Source organism: Neodiprion pinetum, chromosome 6 (genome assembly GCF_021155775.2).
Source record: "Neodiprion pinetum isolate iyNeoPine1 chromosome 6, iyNeoPine1.2, whole genome shotgun sequence".
NCBI lineage: Eukaryota > Metazoa > Arthropoda > Insecta > Hymenoptera > Diprionidae > Neodiprion > Neodiprion pinetum.
The window spans coordinates 22,798,806-22,824,143 of NC_060237.1; the positions used below are offsets into that span (position 1 = coordinate 22,798,806).

At 44.2% G+C, this 25,338-nt stretch overlaps 2 protein-coding genes across 6 annotated transcripts in view; one reads left to right on the forward strand and one right to left on the reverse strand.

The window, feature by feature from the left end:
* The window catches only part of LOC124222404 (lachesin-like), a 59,893-nt gene that overhangs the window by 32,201 nt on the left and 2,354 nt on the right, over positions 1–25,338 (reverse strand). For 3 of the 5 annotated variants that reach the window (XR_011177433.1, XM_046633321.2, XM_046633319.2), the window contains exon 1: positions 6,682–7,033. The exons of the other annotated variants lie outside the window; for them this stretch is intronic. The gene's annotated coding sequence lies outside the window, so the exon portion shown is untranslated. Of the gene's footprint in view, positions 1–6,681; positions 7,034–25,338 lie in introns of those variants that run through there. 5 annotated transcript variants of the gene reach the window in all.
* Positions 9,887–14,455, forward strand: LOC124222406 (zwei Ig domain protein zig-8). Its single transcript, XM_046633326.2, has 6 exons — positions 9,887–10,911; positions 11,374–11,531; positions 12,174–12,384; positions 12,778–12,928; positions 13,587–13,735; positions 14,046–14,455. Exons 1-6 carry the CDS (start codon positions 10,785–10,787, stop codon positions 14,144–14,146), a joined length of 897 nt encoding a protein of 298 aa, XP_046489282.1. The 5' UTR covers positions 9,887–10,784; the 3' UTR covers positions 14,147–14,455.

The window sequence follows — 25,338 nt, forward strand, 5'->3', positions numbered from 1 at the left end:
CGCCATGTAAATGTCTACTTTAACTTCAAACGGTTGTTCGAGACCACCGGTGTCTTTGATCATAGATTTCCCTATTCTCACCCGAGGAAAACAGGGCAGCCAGCGTGCAATGTGAATCGCGAGTAATATTTTAGAAACTAGACATCGACGTGGAATTTTATCAACACCAAGTTGCTTTCCTTCTTCAATTAACTACTTCTCAACGGTTACCGATACAACCGATGCGTGGTCGGCATTCAAAGAAGAGAATTAAGTCCCAGAGGGGCGGACTTCTCGCGTCCCTCGTCGACATATCGTTCTTGAACTCAGGCCAGCAGCGCTAATTTCATTAAACGTGAAGGCGATTGATCGCGATGAACCGTCTTCCAGAGAAACGCGAGGTGTCGGCTGGATCACACGGTGGTCGTTTCCGTCGACATTGGAAGGAAAAATTGAAGAGTGGAGGACGGTGATCAGCAGATTCGAAAAGATGAAAAGATACGTCACGCCGCTGGCCTCTTCCGCAATCAGCTGGTCAAGAAGCGAGGCGGCACCTGTGTGTTCGCACCCGCGTAACCAATCATAATGTACATTGTATACGCAAGCGTTACGGACTTTTTATTTATTTAGGATTTTGCAGCGTGGAAGATCGGTTGCAAATTCCTCGTGTTTTATCGCCCGGATAAAACTCAGAGACCCACATCGCTCGCTCCGCCTCTTTTGTAGTTTGTCAAACGTTTCCGCAGAGTTGGACGTTAGTTTTTACAGATTGCGGCAGCGTAATGACCATCCTTCAGTTTTGTGCCAAGGGTTGAATCCTATTATATGTGACTGCATACTGGTACCGAAACTGTAAGGTATTTGGCACGAGTTTAATCTCCTGGACTCCCGCATTGGATTTCGTATAATAATATCTTCAAGTGAACGTAATACCGTGTAATATTCACATCACGATTTTCTCGAGACGTCACTTTGCACTGTCTGAGAATGGGGCAGAAAAAGGGGAGGAAGAAAGAAGAAAATGTCATGCGAGAGGAAGAAGCGGGGGCAATATGGCAGCTTATCACCACTCGGAACGAATATTTCTTGCGTACGTGATTTACAATCCAAGTTCTGAGGTAGAAAAAGAAATGAAAAAAAAAAAACGTAAAAAAAATAACAGACACGAGGTTCTTCATATCCTCTCTATAGTCCAATAAAACTCGGCGTTAAAATAATCCGATCACATCCCGGCGAGCTAGACGCGGAACGATCTTCTTCATCTTCTCTGCCAACGAAATAGCGTTAAAAAAAAAGAAACAAAATATGTCAAATTTTTAGACATACGGCGTTCTATTCTGCAATTTGTCAAAAACACATCGCTGCTGTTCCGGTCGACAGGATCGTTGCAAGCTTTACCCTCGCAAATCCTCGGTTTTTACGTCACGACGACGTTGCCCGTGCGTAAAAATATCGCCAGTTTGAAATTTCCGGTCTAAGAAAGCTCTTGTTTTCTTTCTCCTGTGGCAAAATTTTATCGACTAAGTCACGATGCCTTAAAATTGATTTTGCTTCAACGACGCTCGACTTGCGCGTTTAATTTTGCGTCGTTGAAAGAGTAGAAAAAAAAGTGAATAAAAAAAATCGGAGCCTTTTTTTGCCTCGGTTTGCATGTATTAAAAATATTTTTATACTTCCATTTAATTTTTCCCCGCAAAGATGTCGAGACTAGAGAATACAATAAAGGCTAAGCGTCGTTTCATGTAGTCTTGAAAGAAAATTTTTCGCTAGAATCGACGCTTTGAGAGACTCAAACTGAGACTAGACGCAAAAAATTCGCTTTCTTAATAACTAAGCAAACGAGAACGAGGAAAACGGGGAAAAAATGTTTCTTCGAACGGTCCACTCGTCACGAAAGACGCAATTCTCGTCCGGCGCGTCAAATTCCGTTACCCGAGCAATGAAATTATACATTTAACCTAGCCCTCGAGATCGCGGGGTGGCAGCTTCCCCCTTCGTACGGGGGGTGTGTAACAATTCTCGCCACACGCTGCCGCGCTACTTCCTGTTGATATACGCGACCAGTTGTTGTGCTAGGCGTCGTTATCCTGGACTGTCCTCCGGCCTGCTGCTCTCGACTCGATGGCCGTGTTGGGATATTTGAAATAACGATAAGAGCCAACAACTGCAGAGGGTAGGTATTATGTACAGTACCAGTGAATCAAACCTCGCGCGGACTGCAGTCACCGTGCTTTACAACCTTCGTATATATTCGGGCAGATACGCGCTGAACAAACGCGGCCATAAGATATCTCCGTTACACATACGAATCGTGACAAAACGGGAATCGCGACGGTACACGGGGGTCGACGTTATTTCTGATCGTACAGTAATCGTGAAATTTATATCCGATTCCTTGACTACCGAGGCTCTAAATCGCGCGATGAAGTGCGCGTAAAAAACCCTGCCACAAAAGTTTCGAGGACCCGGCTACGGCCGAGAGAGATTTGCCCAATTTTCGACTGTTGTCGGCTTAAGTGCGCGATTGACGTCTACGCGTGCGTAAGATTTTGCCGACCTTTCGCTGCTCTTCGCTGCAATTTCACATTCCACTTTTTTGAAATAATTTTCAGGACTCGTTGTTCCGTTTCAAGCTGCGATTTTTTCGTCCGCTCAAAGGACGCTGCGAGCCGTAAAACCACTTCAACAAGGATACGAATTCCTACGAGTAGCGTGCGTGGATGTTAAGCTCAAAGTGTTCGGCGCGCCGCCGATTCAAGACTCCTCTCGGAATTTCGGGATTTTATCAAAACCCCCCAAGTGCGGGTCAATTTCGGTCACTTGACTTTCTCGTCATCGGAGACTCGGCCACTCTTTGTATCGGCTCCCTTCCGACGCCCTTACAGCCAACGCTTGTTCTCCGCAGTCTCTCACCCCTTGTCGCGAATCCCGTCCCAGCACGCGACTTGCCGCCGTCGCGTCGACTTTGATGCTCTGGAATTTCTAATACGGGTACGGATATGCCCGTTGGCAGTGCCGAAGTACCAACTCGTCCCTTTCCTCCTTACGTTGACTTGTCATCGCTGTATGGATTCTCTTGTTTCGTAACAACCACTTGTGGTTTGTGTTGGGGATGATTTTCACCGAGAACTTACGGGGCTGCAAGGTGAGGCGTCTCATCTGATATCAGCCTGCTACTGATTGTAACTGATTGTACAGATGTTGGGCTTAGACATGTCGAAAGGCGCTCTGACGGAGAATGTGACGCTTCAAGATATAAGTAACGTCGTTTTTTAATTATCTTTCCGAACTCTGCACACTTGCTCCGTTTGCGGAGCAGTGTATCGAATATCAAATGTTAATTACGCTGCTATTTTTTTAGTTCAAGTACTAAATTTTTAAAAACAATAATTAAAATTGATTTTTTTATTGTGAAGCTAAGCACACAATTTGATTCTATTTCAGTTCAATTTAGATGTGTGTCTTGGTGCACGTTTCGAGTTTTATCTCGATTTCTGAAAATAATAAGGTCACTGATAGTCTAAATACATATTGAATGATCAAAGTATAGTATATACCTAGAACTACGTTCCATGAGACGAACATTTACCATTATAACATTATGTTAAAGTTCAAGACAAATAAACACAAAGTATTTTTAAGTGCAATTTCTTTTATGAATAGAAATGAGTATAATAAGCGTTAAACTAATTTAAAAGAAAATTCCCTCCATCATGTTCAATAGCCCCAAGTTATACGCTTATTATATATCACTTGCATGCTCCACAATTGACGCACGACTTTACTTGACAACCTTTTAAGTAGAGCGAAAAGCATATAACTCGTTCAAGCAACGAGTTCTGAATTAACTAGTTGGACGAGCTGAGCAAAATAGACTATTAAGTAATAAGAAAAAAGTGGACTCTGACCGCGCAGTTCTGAGGTCTTTACACGTGTAAATACCTCGTGGAATCCTGCACAAGATAAAATAATGAGAAAATGTTCGTGAAACTGGATACCGTAAAAAGTCAGATCGCAAACAGGTGCAGCGGACAATTGTACCGCTGCAGCCTTTTTCTTCCTCCCTTTCTCTTGGTTCTTTTTTTCTTTTTTCTTTTTCCTCTTATTTTGTTCAAGCTGGCTTGTATCCCGCCCGCAAAGTACCGGGCTATTTGGTATGGGGGTGCAAAGTGGGCGAACCATATCCGAGCTACGGGGTAAATGAGGTCGTCGGGTAAGATTTTGCCCTGTGACCGGGGACCTTTACGATTGTCGTGATTTTTAACGCCCACAGTTGTGGCGGCGGTTTCTCGCGGAACGTTCCTTGCAATGCGGAACCGCAAGCTCGCTTCGGGAGATTAAACAACGCGGGATGGTCGCGGAAGATACCGAAGTCCGTGAATTGCCGGGGCTGCGACTACCTCCTGATAAAACAATAAGGCCCTGAACTATTATAGGTATAATATCTAATACCCGCTGTACCTATACGGATATAATAATATCGTGCCTCCGTTTCGTCCAACGGGAATTTAGTCACGGTACGATTCGGGAGAACGGTTTATATTATACGAAACGGGCTGAGGGCTGAACGATTTTAATTTCAAAACGCTCTGTGCTCAACACTCAATTTCTTCCCATCATCCCCCTTGCTCACGATACCAATGCTGCCGTTTTCATTCGTGCGCACGGACAGATAACGACATTTCCGTATCCTGCAGTTTATACAGAAACTGTACACCGATCGAGACGCAAGTAGTGATTTAAGCAGATCGCTGCGTTCCGAATGATGATTTTTATGAGAGTTCACGAAGAAAGGATTGCAATTTTTCCTTCGAACTGTGCACAAGATCGATAAACTAAATATCTCCTTTAATCGATTCCTTGGCTGAAAAAATTAATTTTTTTGTGTTTTTTTTTTCTCTCTATTTGGCGCAAGTATTTCTGCGTACAAGCTCATCGTCCAAGCGTATACGGGGAAACACTTGGCGACGAATTCCTGCTGCTGCGGAGTGAAAATATCCTGGTTTGAAGGTAGGATTCCAGGAGTCCAGAGCGGGAAGTAGATGAAATTCTATTGCGAGATGGCCGAGGTACATACACGCGGCTTGGATACGCGAATGCAACACAAACTTGTTACCCTCGATGTAGGTGAGAATCGTACGGAGATTCTCCGCCGAGTTTCTCGCACGTTTCTGGGACTCGAAGACCTTACCGAGTCCAGAATCCAGACGGGTGTGGGTATAATAGCTAGGAGAAGCGAGTCGGCCAATGGTGGTTAGATGAGGTTGAATAAGGTGGAATGGATGTAATTGTTTGCAGTGCATTAGCTCCACTGCGCTGAACAAATATCATTACGAAACTCCGGCTCCGTTGCGTTGCCGATTTGACTCTAAACCCTAAGTGGTCGTAGACTCTGTTTCCTAGTTTTCCACGAGCCTCATTTTGCACGTTCAGATAGCTACCGCTGCTCACTCCATTCGGGGGGAAAATTCACTTTTGTTTACCTATTTTCTGCCGCAGCAACCGCGACACACTTGAGTGCGGTTTTATCGAGGCACTCATATTTGCACACTTAGGTACTTTCCCTGATTTTATCTCTTCTTCTCTGCAGATGTGATTTAATTTTCGCAATTCGATTTTTCTCGTATATTTACGCTCCTCGACTACTTCGACGATCTTTTTCACTCTCGTTTATGGGTGTGTAATCTGATCGAAATATTGATTACAAGCGTTGATCAAGTTCATTCTTTTCATTCGGTACTTGAACTCTGACATTGAAGCGTTTGAATGTTATAGCCACAAGTATTCGTTAGCAGCCTGGTTAAAACCCTGCAGCATCGTATTGCAACTCTTTGTTTTTTCGATGAATCGTGTTTTTAACGGCCACGCAAACCGCACACAATCAAGTAATCGCCTGGATTAAAAATTAGAACGCATTTGGTAGTAAAGTGAATGCAATCTCCAACTACTTTCTTTCAAGCTCCGTTTCAAGCACCGTATTACGTTGGTGTGATGAAAACTTGAATTTGTTCAAACGCGTGTATAAATCGAATCGAAATATAGCTGCGATCGAGAATATAAAATCCAAATAAAATAGCCAGCTAACATCCCCGTCGAAATATTATCAATTTAATACGTTATAACCGAGTTAAATAAAAGTGGATCGAATTTTTATGCTACAAAGACAGAGTATGATTGCTCGAGGTCCGCGAACCCGGAATCGGATCAGCAACCGCCGAAACAAGAGTTTAAAAAGCATGTACTCAGTCTCGGAGATATGAATAATATAGACAGCAAAAAAAAAAAGACGAGTCAGAAACTCCAGCGAGACCAGGAGAATCAAATTCAATGAAAGCTTTCAGCTCGCTAGGAAAGTTGTAATTCGATGAAGGAAGAATTCAATAACAATACTTGTCAGGGGTTTATCCTCTCGCCTCGGGGATAATTTCCCGCTGGCACTGTGGAACGTCATTGACGAAAGCAAAAACTGACTAGTAGGTGAGATGGAAAAACAAGGGGACGAAAAAAAAACCAACAACAACTATCCGCCGTTTATAATTGCCCCGAAAAGTAACGTTATCGAATGAATTCACAGCTTACCGGTTTTAAATTCACATTTACAATCTTGTTCGATCTCTAATTGACAATAATTTCAATCGGAAATACCAAGCGCGCGTTAATCGAGACTGCCGTGTAAGATTAATGAAGAAAAGGCTTACTCACCGGTAGAAAAAAACACCTGTTAGTTAAGCGCCAAGATCAAGAGGGCAGACCGCCGATTTCGGCGACGTCATATCTGTCGGTGTAGATCTTCAAAAGCAGCTTTACAACCCGGTCCCAAGGGGATGAAAAGCGCTGCCCTTTCAACCGCGCGGTTTTCCAGGTGCAGGTATTACAGCTCCGACACCGAACCGCACCAACTTCTCCCTCACCGGTCCTTCCGCAGCTTTCAAGTAGCAGTCACACACCCGGCGATGCGCCGGTCACACTCAGGACTCGAGGCGTCAGGGAATCGCCGGTCGGGAATAGTAACCCACGCGAGAAACGACCGTCGGGTTTCGTTTCGCGCGGTACGCTTTCGGCGCAAGCTCAACCATTTGCGCTCAACCGGGAATACCGTCGTCCCTTCCCCCCGTCCCTCTGCAGCCGCGAATCCTGCGCCACGCGAGACCCCCCCCCCTGCCCCTTCCACCTCCCCCCCCCCCTTCCACTCTTCCTGCATCCCCTTCCGTCGTTTCTTTATTTCCCTCACTTTCGAAGGTAACCCTCGCCAGACCCTTCGCATCGAATCCTGCACCTTCGGTCCCATTGTGGTCGGATGCTCTGGAGTAGGTTAGGCATGACTTAAACTTCGTGCATATTTCATCCCTGTAGTCATCGACCTTGTTCGTCCTGCGGATCGCATGTACGTAAGATATACATTAAGTATATAAAATTGAGGATCGATGTAGACCTTTCGAATTACTGTTGCGTTACGGACTTTTGGGATAGACACGTGATTGACGTTCGCCGACGTTTTTAGCCGTTAATTTATGATCAGATCCGAGGAATGGTTGATTTATGTTGACGCACGTTGTGCCGGATGGCGAAATCATTTTTTTTCTTTGCGCTATGTATTATGGATAAAGTTCGGGATATTAATTGTCGTGTCGTTGATTTCCTGACACGTTTCATTGAACTTTAATTGATTTCAGGATTACACTTATAGCTGTACCTGTAGATACTTTGAGACAAGTTGACTGTGATAATAATAACTGGCTTATTTTCACGTGCATGGTAAATACCGTTCCCACTTTATGGACGTCGTTTTGACGTAGGCTGAGTAGCATGTATACTTTTATTGCACTCGCTGAGAAAATTACTTGATATGAAATAAGGTGCAATTCAGATGCCCGATTGTTTGTGCATATATATGGTCAATTTTCATCGCGGAAGATGAATTCACCGCAAATCCACCGGTATCCCAGCCGGTATAAGATTTTTATTACTTACGCAGGGGATTCTTGCTCATCGAGCGATGAAAAATTGCTTGGATTATGCTATTTTGATTTTCTTTCAGCAATTCATGAACTATCTAAAATGAAATGATGTCTATCAATTTTCCGAAACTGAGAAGCTGAATCTACGTCCTAAAGGCGACCGAATCCTGCGTCAATTAACTTTTTCAAAAGCTCTCGTGAGATTACTCGAAGCTCAAGATGAAGACGGTATCCTGAACTATGTGAGATCGCAACGAGATATTCGATTGGCGCGTTAGGTATGTCGCTTGCAATTCAGATTTCATTTGAGGATACTATGGACTGCTTGCCCCCCATCCTCGAAGTGAATCCACTGCAATTTTACCCTCGGTCAGCCGATCAAGTTCCGATAAGATCAGCTTTTAGCTGATCGAATATGATCGCCTGAATCAGCAGAAGGGAATATTTTGGCCAGAAGCTATCGTAAAGACCATACCCCCCAAAAAGCGAGTACTGACTTGGACGACATTAGGATTCATTTAGATTTTTGGCCCTAGTTTCATCCTTGAACAAAGCTGATTGAATATTGAGTACGGGAGATGACATCTGAGCTTTGAAAGGTGATTTGAACCGGAAAAATTGCGGCGTTTATCTAAAGGCTAATAAGTAAGCTACGGTCATCTACGATATGATAATCTAACTATAGTAAAAAAGTTTCGATAACGTATTTAGCGTGGTGAGCCGAAGGATACATCGCGATTCAGGGACTTCCCAACTTTGGCGACGTTGGGCAGGGTAGGTTGGCGCATATGGAGGGGTAGAAATCGGTCGATAATACAGAAAGCTGCGAGTTCTGCTATGTTGGCTGCAGAACGAGGCCCTCAAGCTCAGTATCCACAGTGGGGAAACATTCGTCATTCGTCCGTACCTTGCCAACTGCTGATGTTTATGGATAAAGCTCGTGAGCTCGATTTCATTTCCCGTTATTCATTTATTTCCTGCAACATCCAGAGCTCCCTTTATTGTTAGAAAACATAGTGGAAACAGCTTACAATTACTTTGCTCATTGCGCCATGAGCGCCATGACTAAGAATATTACTGTCGTAATTTTTTATCTGATATATTTGTGCCGATGACTGCCCATACAAAAACTTGTAATGATGGTGTTACGGATGTAATCACAGTAACACCATTTTGGGGAGTTTTTAGTCATTTGACAATGTTGCCATTAACTTGAGGTACAATTCCTATAATTATTATTCAATTTCAAGCGAACGTTACAAACGCGTATCGACAGTTCAATCATTAGCAGTGGTTTCGTTGAAAGGACGTTGCTTTTGTTTCAAGTTTATCGAGTACCGTATATTATACGTTCGATACAAGTATACCCGAGGGTAGACGTATTATTAAAATCAGCTCGCATGTAGAAGAAATCCCCCGTTACACGAGAGAGACTTTCACGAGAGTATTTTTCGTCCATCCAAAAAGAGCCGCTCGTCAAACACAGTAAATTGTGAAACTCTAAGCTTTGAACTTTCCAGATGAAAAAGAGATGTCAACAAATATTGGAGGGTGAAAAAGCCACTTCGTTTTGGTATTTCCGATATCTGTTCATATTATTTCCTATTGTGTGTAACAACACTGTATCCATGCAAAAAATATGGACTTGGAATAATGGAGGAAATAATCATTTCGGAACGAGCCCACGCTTCTCGAGAAGCCTTTTCTCATCAAGCTCCGGGTACGGAGTGGCAGTGAGGTAGGTCCTAAAGGCGCAAGAATATGCGGTGAGAACGCAGAGGAAAAGCCAGAGTCGGGCTTTGGCCAAGGGCTTCCTGCAAGTGGTCCTGGCTGGCTAAACAAACGGCGAGGGAGAGGGCGAAGGATTCGAAGGTGGTTCAGGGCGCGCAAACGCGGCTCGGCCAAGCCGGTACACGCAGCGCGCGTTCCTCCGTGCGAACGTCTGTTCCTGCAGGAGGAGCGGTAATTCCAGTCTGGCGAACGCGCGCGACCCCCGCTATCCTGCACGCGGCGATGACGGAGACGATTATTTTTTTCCTGAAACGTGGACAGTGACGGAGATGTGCAAGAGTAGAGCGAAAGGGGATTGGTGATTATCGTTTGAAAAGCGTGATTCGAGTGTTACGCGGTGCTTTGTCCGCAGTCGTCGCGCCGTTGTTTCCGCTCTTTTTTGGCAGTTTTTCTTTATTCTGCATCGATATTAAAATTCTTGCACGTGGTGAAAAATATCGCCTTACTTTTTTGGGAGAGTGAAAAGTTCTCAGTGGTGTTATACCGGCGAATTACTGCAGCTACCATCTCTGTTAACTAATCCAACGTCATATCGAGGGGAAAGCTTTGTCGGCAGCCAGTGAAGTGGGAAACCTAATTGTTATGCTAACGAGACGTTGCCGGGTCAAAGAGTGAGCGATTAATCCTTCAGTGGGGCACCGTATCACGTGTCACGACTCTCGATCGTCGCTATTTAAGCCTAATTCCTTTGATCCAAGCGAACGTGGACCTTGTATAACACAGACGGGGAGAGTTATATAATCTTGCGAAAGTAATAAGGGATTTAGAAAAATGTCAGTGCAACGCGCAGAGTCATTCGTCTCGGTGAAGAGTAGGCGAAGGATACTTCTTTGCCAGGATACGTTTCGCGAGGAGACGGCGTAACGACGTACGCTCAAATTGCCAATCGCCCCGCACGATACGTCCATCAATTATCGCTCGCCCTCGGGCGCAGCGTTGCGGAATACCACCGAGTGGCAACTAGTGGTCGGGATGTCCGACAAGGAATTCGGTTTGTTCGGTTGAGCGCGAGTGCACCCGGAGCACGACACATGGTGCATCAAGCTGCAGCGCCAAATGAATGACAATTGGGGAAAGAATCGACAGAAAAATATGGCCGTCCTGAGGGTGACTTTCGCGCTACTGGGAGCGACGGCTTACATATTTCACGGAGAACCGTCCGGTTCCGGAGTTGGTGCCATAGGTGCGTGAATTGTCAATGTGTTGTGGTCAAATTCCTCCAGATTGTCATCGTTTTAAGAGTTAATTTTCCGGTGGTGGGCACCTCTTGTCCTAAATTCCAGGTAAACTCCCCTTCGGATATTCCTATCTCTCGCTGTCCCTCTTTGTCCTCGTGTTTCTGGGTATTTAATCAGATCGTTTTATGGTCACTGAACCAAAGCGCGTATAGTTGGAATTAATTTAGAGTACGCGGCACTCTGTGGTCGCTATAAAGCCGGTAGTGATTAACGGTCTCTGGTTTTACCCGAAGACTAATTCCGAGACTCGGGGTCTCGTATACGCGGTCATGTTATTTCATATAGTTGCTGGAATAATCTGTCAAGCTTCGCATTATGAATTGTTTGAGATTCCGAGTGTGCACGGCACATCCCAGCAGCTGGGCACATGTGGCTTCCAATTCCTCAATCAAAATGTTACTCCGCAGCTGGAACCAGCCCACAGAACGCGGTGGGGGATACCCAGAAGTTGACTCACTATACGGAGAAGACGTACTTTCCAGACGTTTCGCCCAAAAATGTGACAGCAATTGCGGGTCAGTCCGTCGTGTTGCGTTGTCAAGTCAAGCATCCTGGCGAGCGAACGGTAAGTTTTCGCCCTTCTCAGCTAGAGTGTCAAAGGTGACGCAGCAGAATGCCCGGGTTCTTTGTCGAAATTTTCCACTAGAGTATCCGAAAATATCGCGGTATTTGAACAGATCGTAGGGATCGAATACCCTACACCCGGTGAGGAAAGTGCCATCCCCATTTAGGGCAGGAGTGACAGGGAAACCCGACCCGCGAGGAATTTTATATTATTCCTCTTTTCTCGGTAAGAGCACTCGGAGGTCAAGACGGACGTTAATAATGTCAAGTAGCATACCACCGTACCCTATAAAGCTCCGGAAATAAAATGACAAATGTGACGCGTCCACCATTCGCTCGGCTTGTTGTCAAGTTGTAAAACTACCCGGTCTGGTCGAAACCCTTAGTACAGACACGCTTGATCAGTTTTAAGCTCGGCGAATACAACCTTTGACGCTGCAGCTGCCAAGTAGTCCTTCACGAATCGTCCAGCTGGTCGTATGACGTAAATCCTTGCGCTTTTCTAATTCCGGGAAACATCGTGACTTTCGTTTACCGCGGATGCACGTTATTGTAACGCGAATTCAAGTCGGGTTAAAATGCAGGTCGGCGCCTGTGGTGTCGAAGATTTTTCCTCTTGGCAACCAGTGATACTGTGTCCCAGGTGTCCTGGATGCGCAAGCGGGATCTCCACATCCTGACTTCTTCGATCTTCACCTACACCACTGACCAGAGGTTCGCCGTTATTCATCCGGAGGCCTCCGATGATTGGGACCTTGAAATAGAATATGTTCAGCAGAGAGATGCCGGGATTTACGAGTGCCAGGTGAACACTGAGCCCAAGATCCACTTGGCCATTATGCTCAACGTTCAAGGTGATCCCCGTTTCTAATTACAGTATATCGATAAAGCTCATTCATCTTGCGCGTCTACGTGTAGTAGAGTCTCTCAGAAGATGGTGAAACCGGCCGAAATAGTTGGCGAGTAACTTGAATAATTCCGTGCGATTGGATATTATGGTCTTACAAAGTCTGTTCCGCCGTTCGGAATTCTTGGGAGTGTTGCAGTCTAGTTTCTCTAAGCTCTCGCACGGTTCTAGGCAGTGCGTTTTATCTCCCAAGAACTTCCATGGCGGAACAACTAACGGTCAGATTGCTATTTCATATTCACCACGAGGAATGATTCGTGTAGGTTATGTACACAATATGACAACGCTGCTTTATTAAATTTCTTAAAGTTCACGTAGGCGCACAAAAAATTTGTCACAGACGCTCAAGCCAAGATTTGGGGTCCTGAGGAAGTTTACGTTAAGAAGGGAAGCACCATCAGCTTGACGTGTACCGTCAACGTGCAGGCCGCCCCGCCAAGCAGCGTCTTGTGGTATCATGCCGGTGTCGTGATTGATTTTGACGGCCCTAGGTTCGTTTCCAATTTCTCCATCCGGTAACTTAATACAACTCCAAGTATATACGTAACGTCAATTCATTTGAGATTGAAATCGAATATCATCGTTGAAAAAAATTCGCCATCGAGAATGAATTCGACAATTGATTTGGTCCAATGAAAATATAACCAGTATTCAACCTTCAACGGGTGCTAAATCAATTTTGAAGTGATTTGTGCCCTGTGACCTGTGATATCTATCACTTGTTTCATTATAATGACTCACATTTTGCTTTGTCTCGATAAAACAACAGAAACTTGACATTCGTTATACCTGGACAAACCTGTTGGCACGTTAAGTGTATGTAAGTTGACGTGAATGCGGGACATGTTAAATCAGTTTTGAAAACCAGTTGATTTGAAGAACAAAATTTCAGCATATACGTATAATACATAGGTTTAAGAAACACGTAACATATACTGCACGAATTACTTCCAACATTGTACGTAGCGCGATTGTATGGGTGACGTATTCCATTTCAATTTCATTTCCAATTTTTCGAGATGATGCACGATCTTAATTTCGTTGAATATTATATTTGGCAAAATTGGTGGAGAAGAAAAAATAGTCCCGTAAATAAATTCCGAGATCGCTAAGGAGGGACGAAATGGTAACGTTCGTTGTAATTAACAGGGGTGGAGTATCCTTGGTTACGGAGAAGTCGGAGACTGGTACAACGAGTAAACTGCTGGTTACCAGGGCCGAGTTGAGTGACAGCGGGAACTATTCGTGCGTGCCGAAGAACGCAGCTTCCGCAAGCGTCGTCGTCCACGTTCTGAACGGTAAGCTCTTATCAAGGTGAATATTTGTATCCGAACATTGGATGTGATTTGTTGGTCGAAGGAGGAAGCAGTCGGTAGATAAGTAGGAACTCACGCCGCGGTGCCGGGTAACGAGGACGGTACCGTGAATATTCGAGGTCACAAGACGTTTACCTGCAGCGCCTTTTATAAATACGGCGACACTTGGCATACAAATTCAACCGAGCGTTCTACAAGGGCTGGGGGGGTTTAAATAAAGTGCAGGAAGCTCGTAATAATTCTGTTTCGCGGGTTCGCTAGTCGGGAGTTGAAATTGAAATTTTTGTCGCAGGTGAGCATCCGGCCGCCATGCAGCACGGTGGGGGCTGCGGAATTACGCCGAAACTTCTCCTCGCCCTACTCACGCCCTTCGTTGGGAATATGCTGAGATGAGCGATCCGGGGGTAAACCGACCGTAATTCTCGCCGTCAGCTCGATTGAAACCAATTGAAATCCAATCGACCTGAACCGAAGCTACGTGACTCGGTGTGTACAGTGTACCAAAGTGTATATTCAAATGATTGTGATTAACGGCAAATTGCACGGAAGGTGTCTGCCACCGTGATTTAGGAGGTTCGCGTGGCGGTGACTTAGCGATGCTAATGAAACCCTATTAAACTTTAACGAACCCGCAGATCGGACAGTGATAAAAAAAAGAGAGAGAGGAGAAATAATAAGGAAAAAAAAACTGTTCATTGTTTACCGGTAATCAAAAGTGCGTGCGAATCCGAGGGACGATGGAGATCAGTAATTATACACAGATATGATAGTTTGCACGCGAGCCAGTGAAATATTATACATAGGTATATGTATATCAACGATCAACGGAAGAGTCCGTTTCAAATCAAATTTTTTCATTTTATTTCACCTTTCTTTCTCCTTGTTATTCCCAGTGTAAAATTTATATAGCACAAAAAGAGATAATAAAAGTGAATATAATTATTATTTGTCATTGGATTATAGCGAGTATAATAGCAAGTATCGTATACCTATACATCCACGAATCGAACCTACAAATCCTCAATTAAAACTTGATAATTCTCAACAGCGAGAAGGCGGAATCGTTCAGACCGCGCGCTCTCATCCCCTGAACATATATAAAGAGAGAAGAAGACGATTTCCCCATGATTGCAGAAAGGATCGTAGGTATGGCAGTCGATTGACCGTACCCCCAATGGCAGGCAGTTGACCCAGTTCCCTCGGGATATTTACTCCCCAGTCCCAACACCCAATTAACTTCGTCCCTGTATCTACGTTTATTATATCCAGAGTTCCAGACTTGCGCCCGTTTTCAGCAAGCTCGCAAAATTTTATATCACCGACACGTAACGCGCTGGCGGACCGCTATTATCAGAGAGGTTTGTCGCTAGACGAGCAACCGACATCGTGACTATAATCGCTGGGTGTTATTATCACTCCAACAGCCTGTTACTGGCGCCAAAATAGCACAATAACTTGTCCCATACCGCATCGCGTGGTCGGTGCATTATGCATACAGTGCAAGTTGTGCGGAGCGCCCGCCGCCGCTGCTCACTTTTGCGTCGAGCAGACGTGTGCGCTGGAAACTTTATATTTCCATCCATTCGCGTATACCTGCATATGTTCGCACAGAGTGTATTCGCTAAGTGGGCGCTGCGGTATACGTGCGGTTACGTTGTCTCGGGACCGAGGATAGAACATGCGGAGTATAGGCAGCCTCATTTCATGCAAATCACCAGGAAGCCGCGGTTAGGTGTCCACCGCGAAACCTAGATATAGTAGTTTCGCGAACGGACCATGTGGAATGGAAATTCATGCACATTGGCCACACGGCTTTGGGGGATAGCCACGACACTGTACTGCACGTATAGCTGCTGACTATGTACTACAACTATGGTAACAGGCTGCTTTATGCCGTTTGAAACACATTCGGCAAGATCGTGTGCGTTTCGCGGCGAATACACGGGCGGGTAAATCATACATACAGATAGAATGTGCATCCTGCTCACAGCCGTATAACGTATGTGGAACTCGGTTGTTCAACGGCGCAATATTACTCCCGCATACGTGGCGTCGTACCACCTTCTGCCAAATTGCAGGATAACGGTTATCAAATTTCTTCGAATAAACATCGTGCCTTGTTCTACGGTTGCGGAAGCTTACTTGGAATTTATGCCCATGCTCAAGGTCTGAGATTGGCTCGCTTTGATCTCGGGGGAATATGCAGGCTGCGTGTGGGGGGGGGGGGGGGGGGGGGTGGAGGGGAGGCGAACTGGCGGAGATGAATCTTCGATGAGAAGATAATGGATCACGTTACGCTCCTGCTGAATTTCAATGAACGAGGGGTAATGGTTATAAATATGAATAAATTTTCTCGCAACGTATCGCACCGTACACGTACCTACTTAAATATATGCGTGTGTGTGTGTGTGTGCGCGTGTTCCTGATCCTCGATGAAACCGCAGCGTCCTTATCCGATCGTCGCACGCATCTGCAAGAGCGAGGAAATTTCGGGAATAAAATTTATCTACCTGAGCCATCCCGTAACCCGAAATCCGCGAATCTTTGCGCTCTGCATCAGTCAGCTCGCATTTGTACCTTCGGTCCTGACCGCGATTGACACTGCGGCATATCCTGGGAAAGGGAACGATAGGGTCTGGAGATGCGAAATTCCCGAATCCCCAATCCCGGGTCCCGAAACCCGTCAAACCCCTTTAACGAGACCCCTTTTCCCGCGTATAGCCCTCAGAGGATCTCCAACTACTGACAGGACAAAATCATGCATATGGATGTCGGCTCGCATGATATACTTGACAGGTAAATACGATGGCCGCTGGTGTTACTGGTCAGAGAACCTTCGCCTCCTTCCGATTTCCAGGACTTTCATCCTGGATCGGGGTTGTTGACGTACCGTTAGATTTTCGTCCATATACATATCGACGTTGGTATACTTCTTTTTCCTAATATGCAATCCAAGTTTGGAACGTTAACACTCGAAGAGTAAGGGTCTCGTTGTACAGAATGACTACAACGAGTTAATTCAAATTATTTCACTTTCAATTATCTTTTTGGAATACAATGACGTATATATTTTGAAGTACGAGTTAGAATATACCAATTTTTCAAAGTATAATAATCGACGAATTCGATACTTTTTTTTTTTTTAACGTATACGCAGAATAATGAGTATTTAGGAAGATTTTTTCAAGCGTGTAATCTTACATGCATTCTCAATTAAAGTCTCAACCCCGTTATTACAATAATATTAATCAGGAAGCAACCGAGTGAAAAAAGTGAGAATTCCCGTTCGTTTTACGAAAGCTTGGTGCAGATCCAGTAACTTTTGGGTCATAAAGTCGCTGTATGCGTACCGTATGAAATTCATATGAAAATTTTCTAAAGTCAAGTATACTAGCTGCGTGTATATATTATCTCTCTCTCCACCTCTTTAACGAGCAAATTTCCAGAACAACTCCGGTGATTATAACACAACATAACTTGATAATTTGAAATAATAGTTTGACATATCCCAGCCTCGGGCGCTAATTATAATACAATAGAGCACAAATATTTTATTCCGGCAGAATTGCGACAGGTAAAACGACCCTATTTCGCGGTGGCTCGGGTGCGTAATACAATACGTTTTTCAACCCAATATATAATTGGATATTTGTCGAACGGAAAACTGGCGCAATTAAAATTAACGAGCTAAAACCAGCTTGTCCGAAGGTGGAGCCAGCGGAACGCTGTGATCGGGGCGATCAGCATCACCGGTTGACTGGAATATTGGGATGTTGTGTATGATTCGGATAGATTGCAAGTGAAATTACATACACGGTCAGTTGGACGGACAGCGAATCTATCGATATACCGAAACATCCGTATGAGGAGAGGAAACGTGTGAGTGGATATCGTGATATGTTTCTTTTTTAAATATAGAGAATTTCTCAGAAAGAGAAACTGGAAGAGAGAGAAGAAGGCGACGGAAAAATAAAATGAAGGGTAGTAAAACAGGTATATGGAATAGCTGGATGACAGTGCAAATATGCATTCAGTTATTCGCATGAATTCCTTGTCAAATATTCCGTGAAATGTCCTACGAAGTATTTTCTTACGGGTGGGTGTTAAGCCACTTGAATTTCCTCGAGCCAAAATTTTGCGAAAATACGCTATTGCAGGAAAGAAAAATGAAATTTTTACAACGAACGTTACGGTATATATATTCTCTAACAGTTCGAAATATCGCGAACACTTAAAAAATCCTCTCACACATCTGTGCCGAAAATTGCGAGGTGAAATTTCAACAGTTTTTACCCTCCCGAGCTGGAAATTGGTTACGGATAATCAAATTGCAATTTTTAATTGAGTTTGTTATCGATTTTCAAGTCAAGCAAATTGCGTGTAGTTACGTAAGCCCGCGGATAATTTCATCCGATTCCACTGCATTTCGAACTATGCGTTTGTTTGGATACATGATGGTCGGCTGTACAGGAAACTGGGTAAATGCGTTTCAAATTCGTTCATAACCCTGCGGGCATATACGCTTCGTAATTACCCAACCGGCGTTCGGCAAAACGAATCTAGCTTTCGCAGCCCTCTATTTTTCCAAGGGATAAACGAACGATGTGAAAATTTTCCTGTACATGTACAGATTCCATTGTAATTTTCATTGTGAATTCAAGATCTCGTGTAAAATTCCAAAGGTCTAGGACAATCAACCGCATAGATGCTGGTCAAGCCTTTCTAACCGCGAAGCGGCTGGTTTAATCTCGATATCCTGCACTGCAGCAATTGGCAAATTATACGAAATCGGCGGCTTTAGTCGGTAAAAAAAGTCCGGTTTAATTCAGAGCCGGTCACCCTCTCAACCGGCGTTCGTTATCCGTTTTTTACCTTTTAAAACCGAGATTAAACGAGGGACGCGCTTTTTACCAGATGAGTTCGTGTCCCGCGTCCTGTTTGGCCGAGCAGCGGAAACTCAAGTTGGAGAACGTCTGCATAAGCCGTGTATCGGGGAGACTCGAGTAGTGCAAGTCGTGGTTGAGTCAGCCGCATCTCGAGCGGCTTTTCAGGAACAGGAGGAGAGGAGGTCGTCGATGCGATCCTGCCGCTCCGCGCTCACTCAATTTCTCTCTTTTTCCTTCTGGTCTAATCCATTTGCAGAGGGAGAAAAAGGACTCGCTCGCGCGTGTATTTTCCGTCGACAAATAATACCGCGTGTATGTGCATATACGTAAATATATACGTATATACGTACACACATGTAGATGCGACTAAATATGAAACTCTCCTCCAGCTTTACGATTGGAATATTGTTTGCTTTATTTTTCAGCGACGAAACGCGGAGGGAATCACTGCGAATGTAGTATTCATAGCAAACACACAAAGTTGCATGGACGTGGAACGGGAAACGGCAATCGATTAGTCTCCGCAGTTTCGAATTGTAATGTTACAAAAGGCCAAACTACAGTTCGACCCTCTCTCCAATCGCATCTCGAGGAGAGCAACGTGCAACAAAGATGTTTTCTTACGATGCACAGACTGCAGTTCACTTTTATTGTCACCGATGTAGGCATGTACGTATGTATGTAACTATCATGCATATAACATGCGTACATACATACCGTTCTGCAGGAGATCGCGCTATTTTACATATACACCGTACAAACTTTACGTTGAAATAAAACTTCTACGTGCGGTGCACTTGACTAAATACATATATTCCCCTAACCGTACAAACTTACAGACGGCTGAACGGATAGTGTAACGAGTATTGTCTTTCCTACTTTCTACGAGTTTGAACCACCAAGAACTCCCGCGTTTTCTTTATTAAATGTAATTTTTGGTCGATCCGTAACATAAAATTCTTAGCTGCACATACGGATCCCTTAAAATGCATGAACCTCTATTAAAAAACGACCATTCTTTCAGAGTCACGTCGAGTTCCGGCCTTTCTTTTCGGATTCGCATGGTTGTACAATTATTTACTTCTTAAATGCGGATAGTTTCTACTGCATAACATATACTTAATGTTGATGGCAGTGAGGCAGACTTACGGACTCCACAAAATTCAGGAGACGCCGTAATGTGTTTTTGTCAGACTGTCTGAGCCCCACCGATCCGAGAGTTTCGGACACTAATAAGCCTCCGTATTATTTCCGGACCGGATCTTAGCAGCATCCTTTCTACTCTCGGATACCAAAGAGGGGAAATAAGACCTAAAAAGTGCCAGCGGGAGATCTGTTTGAATAAAATTCCCTTCGAGGAATCACGCCGGTTGGTTTACTTTACGGAAAGTCTGTTTCAGTCATGTCTGCTCGTTTACCTGGGCAGAGAATAACTGCAATCAGAAAAAAAGGATAACAAAGCAATAAATGTCCGAGACTCGGATGATTTTCTCTGTATTTGATTTGGTCGCAATTTTTCCTGCGCACGATTCAATTACCAGGTCAAGTAAGTCCACTAATAAACTCAATTGAAAGCTGTAAGATGTACAATTTTGGAATAAAATTGTTGGCGAAAACTTAAAAGACGGTTAGCGAATTTATTTAAACTCACTGCCAAGGAAACATCGACTACCATCGATTGTACTTGCATTTCGTTAGTTCACATCGAGTTCCGAGCATAGAACAACTTGCACGACTCTGAGCAAAGTGTAGCTCTGAACCGGCCTCATTTTATAAAACCTTATCTTGAGGATACTTTCTCCGAGTGCTTTTGTAGACATGGCATCAAAAGGAGGGCTGAAAAGAAGAAAAAGACCCAGTTGAGAGCGAAGAGTGACGAACAAATCAGCGAGGTACATTAACAACGAGACGTCTTGATTTCTCACCGGTGTTTATTCTCGTATTTTAATAAAGTCTAGATTCGATGGATTTCAGATCCCAGACGTGTCAAGCCTTACTTTTAATATCTTTAGACCACAACTGCCTTTATGAAAGAGATTTTGAAACCGACGAGTAGCGAAGTGGATTTAAATTTATTATAACCAAGTGTTGGTAAAAGTTTGTAAAGTGTTTTAGGTAAAATGAGAGAGGCTGGAATTCAGTAAGCACGTTTTTCGCGAGGCAATTTATTTCTCTTGACAATATCTGGAATCTTTCTTATCTGAACGGATGTTAAATTTAATCTTCCGTAACGCGATAGGAAAAAGATCAACTCGTTCGTGAGAGTAACTTGGATATCTGAGGAAACTGTTGAGCTTTTATACTCGGTAGTGGACCTTTCTCACCCTGTTGTCGCAAAATCCACCATTAGATCCCAAGCTCCTGTCGTTGGGTACGTGACAACAACTCTGCGAATAATTAATCACCGACAATTCCGGCTCAAAGAAACTCTTCGAGCTTCTCGTTTGATTGAAAAAAAGTTGAAGACGTATTTGAAAAAGTCGCAAGCTCGTGCAAATAACATTATACGCTTGGCCGGCTTGCGGAACTGCGCGGAGAGGTGAAAAACGGGTCGAAGAAGTTACCCAAAGCCAAAAATTTTTACTCGCGAAGACAGGTTACACAATTGAGCGGATAACCGGAGCCAATGAGGCGTTAGTTACGCGGAAAATGTCCAATCCCTTTGCGTCATCGATAAGGAGGCCTTATGCCTCTTTCAAGCGATAGTCCGCTGCATAAGTCACACCCCAGAAACCCGAATCGACATCCTCTTCGCACCCGTTGGATATCCACCGCAGCTCCTTTTGCTTTGCCTATTCGAACCTCCGCTGGCGGTGCAGAACGCACGAAATGACTCCTCCTTTCTTCACACGCCATGATCTCGGATTAGCATTAACCTAGAAAAAGGTAAAGTTGGTATAAAAGGAACCGTGGACGTGGCCGTCGTAAAACTGAAAGCTGTTGACGCGCCAAAATACCGCGAAAACCTATGAAAAACGGTGCAAACGTTTAACAATCGAATTTCTCAACGTGAGGCGCGCTGTCGACTGAAAATCTCAAGCCGTTGCCCGACCCTATACGAAGATTCAATCTTGGGTTTGATTTCGACCTTATTTCTGACTTGAAACACCAGGTCTTGAGGTGAGTGAACGAAACAGCTGGAACAGCCAAAAAATGAAAAATACACAGTTTGAAAAAAAAGTTTATAAATCTGGCAGGTGAAGTGACTCAAAGAGGGCAGATGCTTTGTATGTTTGATTCCGTTATTCCAAGTGTAAGGCACCTTATTATACGTGTGGCGCAGCCGGAGCTATTTTCCCCAGAAACAAGTGCAGGGAACAGGAGAAAATATTGGCAATTCATCTCTTCGAGGGAAAACTTATGCGGAACTCCGAAGGCAATCAAAAATACGGAGCAATTTCTGCTAGAACTCGAGAGTTCACCCGTCTACCTTTATTTCTCTCTCTCTCTCTCTCTCTAGCTCCCTTTCTCTTTTCCTAGTTCTTTTTCTTTTCACTTTTTTTACCGACCAACTTTCGGCTTATACGTTATTTTTTTTTAACGTTTTCCCCGGTTCGATTTTCAAAGAGTCAAACTGCGTTTGGAGAAAAAAGATGGAAACAACATCCATGTATTAATGAAAGTACTAGACACAAAGTTCAACGACCCGAACCGTCCCGAGCACACATCCGCAGGATCAAAACATCATTGTTTATCGAGGATGTAGAGGGGCGGCAGTGGTTCGTGAGAACGGGTTAATTGTCACCCGATGACTACGGCCATTACCCTCGTCGACGGTCGTTATCCTTCGGCAACATCCGGCATCTCCCGATCAATTAACTCGAGCTGCAAGACATGAAATGGCTGGTAACAGGCGCTTCATGGCTTGTTATAAGACCCGCAGAAAAGACGAGGCTTCAAGTAGCAGGAATAAACGGTACATTCAGCCCCGGAAAGAAGCCGCAGCTCAAGAGCTGTAGGGAAATCTAAAAGGCGAGAAGATTGTTTTGTCAAACAATCCGAACAGATACGACAATATCATATCGCACCTTTAATTTCCCTGGAAGTGGTAATTTTATGCACGTTATTTGAGGTTCATTTCTGTTTTGTACCTACTTGATTTTCGAATGAACATTCTGGCACTTGCTTGGTTCTCGGGTTGCACTTGAAGCTATTCTGGGCTTATGTCCACGTAGAAAGGACAGCTGAGAACTCATCATGGCGAACTTTGAACCCCGCAAAAGTGCTGAGATTATACCAGAATTTGAAAATGTAGATCATCACCACCTTCACTGAGATCGCCTGTGCATTCAGCGATATCCACTCACGTTCCAGACATCTGGATGATTTTTGCTTCTTGCAATTCGTGCCGATGAATCTCATGGGTCCAGACATACAGGGAAAATGTTATCGTGATTTTCGAAAGGAACCCTAGAAATAAGGTTGACATGCAAGTTTGAAACTGTGAAATATAGAAGGGAAATCATGACCTTCAAAATTTTTGTTGGTTTTTTACTTACAAGCCATCTCAAGATGATGACATAATGACAAGAATACTAAGTTTGACTTACGTACACGTATATCTATTGAAACTCGAACTTTAGATTGTGATTCTTAGGTATCTCAGGATCGGTTTGTGATGGAAGAAATCGTTGTACTATCTACAGATCAATTCCAGATTTGAACTGCACCTAGTAAAATCGTATATTCACAGTTGAATATTGATTTTAGTCACGTTTCATCGGGCCCTCTCATCCTTCGGTGATGTCTGTCACGGTACATTTTGCATGCATATATTCTAGGACTCGTGACTTACAAGTAGGTAGCAAACTTCTGAATACAGTGGTGTGTTACATATGGATGTTTCGTTCTGGAACCTGACACGTCGTCTCAACTAACAATCAAGGTAATTGAATGGCTAATTGTTCTGTCAAGTGTTGCGCAGAGTTCACCACGATTTCATCGGGGCAGGGTTGAAATTACGAATTGGAAAAGCTTCAAGAACGTCAAATTCCGAATTGTGCTATGCGTCGTCTAGTATCTGGAAAATAATGTATGGCTCGCGCATGAATCAACGTTTAAAAATAATTTCAAATGTCTAATTGTAAAATGTTCGCCAATTATTCAGCTTGTTTCTACCTTCCGTGGAAACTCGATCCATGAATTCATCAATTCTTGCTCCATTCCGAACGAATTTAGGATCGTGTTTGGCAGTAGTCGTGCACCCATATTGCCTACTCAATAGTGCCGAGGGTTCAGCTTGAGGTCTGGTAAGGCAAAGGATAACTGGCCTTTCCGTACCACTTCGCCCATGCTAACTTGAGTCGAGTTTTGATTACACTCGAAGCGTATCGTCCGAAATTAATTAATAACTTCGCGGACTACATTAAATTCTACATTGGCGCCTCCCATGGTTACTCCGGCAGGAGTCCAGACCAGTTAATAATACCTAGGTAGGCCAACAATATCAGTCTAGTTAATAGCACTGCAATCTTCGTCTGTCACGAAAAAACTGCACACCGAAGTTAAATAATTATAACTGCAATTGAAATACTATTACCTTTACAGGTTATGAAAATTCTACCCGCGATACCTTTTTTATGTAACTCTAACGGCAGCTCTGGCCATCGAGTAAGTAAAGCCAACAAAAGGCAGTTAAGAGCGCGGAGAAACTTTCCGGGGTGTTAAATAAACTTTGCGCGGTAGTTATTTCATAGCAAGATAAAGTTTTCCGAACCAAGCATGTGTGAATGTCCTGATCGAAGTCGAGCTTCGTTAATTTCCATAACACGAGAGGATAAGTGGCTAAGTCCTGTTGTTCTGGCTAATAATCTCACCGACTGATAACGATGTAGAGATTGGACGGTGAAACAACTGTTGGCACAGCCAGCATTCTCAAAAAGTCCATGTCGCACGTGCATGAAAAGCTCGGTTCGCGTTCTCCATGGTAATAGCGAACCCGGAGCAGGCTTTCCACTCGAATCGAGACGCTTCGATCCGTCGTCGGACTTTGATCAACGTCAGTGCAAATGCAAGGCGACAAAGCTCTGACTGATATCCGTATCCACGTATCTATTTACTTGATAAAACGGCGCTGCGGTTTATTCGAGCACCCTGAACGGGAAAAGCAATTCGTTTAAAGGAGCTGCAGCTGCAGCAGCCGGAATACGTACGAGTGTAGATTTCTATAGAGGAGAGATAACGATCCTGAATCAGTATTCACGAAGAGAACTACAAAAGGCTGCGTCAATGACTGTTGATAAGCCTGCAGGTAAATTTTTGGCATTTCCTAAGAGTCGGCCTGGCGTGTTAATGCATCGAAAAAGGGTGCTTTTCATTCGCGAGTGACATCGGTAAAGAAATCCCTGGTGTCTAATTGAGAGCCGAGTCAGGGGTTTGGGAGTATTTGTGTGGATGAGAGTGCTAATGAGTCTCTCCTGGTTACGGGTCTAAATTGCTAAGGCACGGGGCTCCGAACCTCTTTCCTCTGCAGCATCGCGATTTCTTCCGTGTCTTCACCCTCCTGCATCTCGTTAAGCGAGCGTGAGCCTTGAATCGAGCCTGGTAAGTAAATCCAGGAAGCGTCGGTGGGATTAAACTGAGGATAAAAATTATTCTTATTAGGGTCACGACTGGAGTCTACCTTTGACCGCGTTTAGAAGAGGGTTGGATACTTTCCTTCGGAGGGTCTCCTCAGCATCCGGTGTCGCCTGTAGCTCC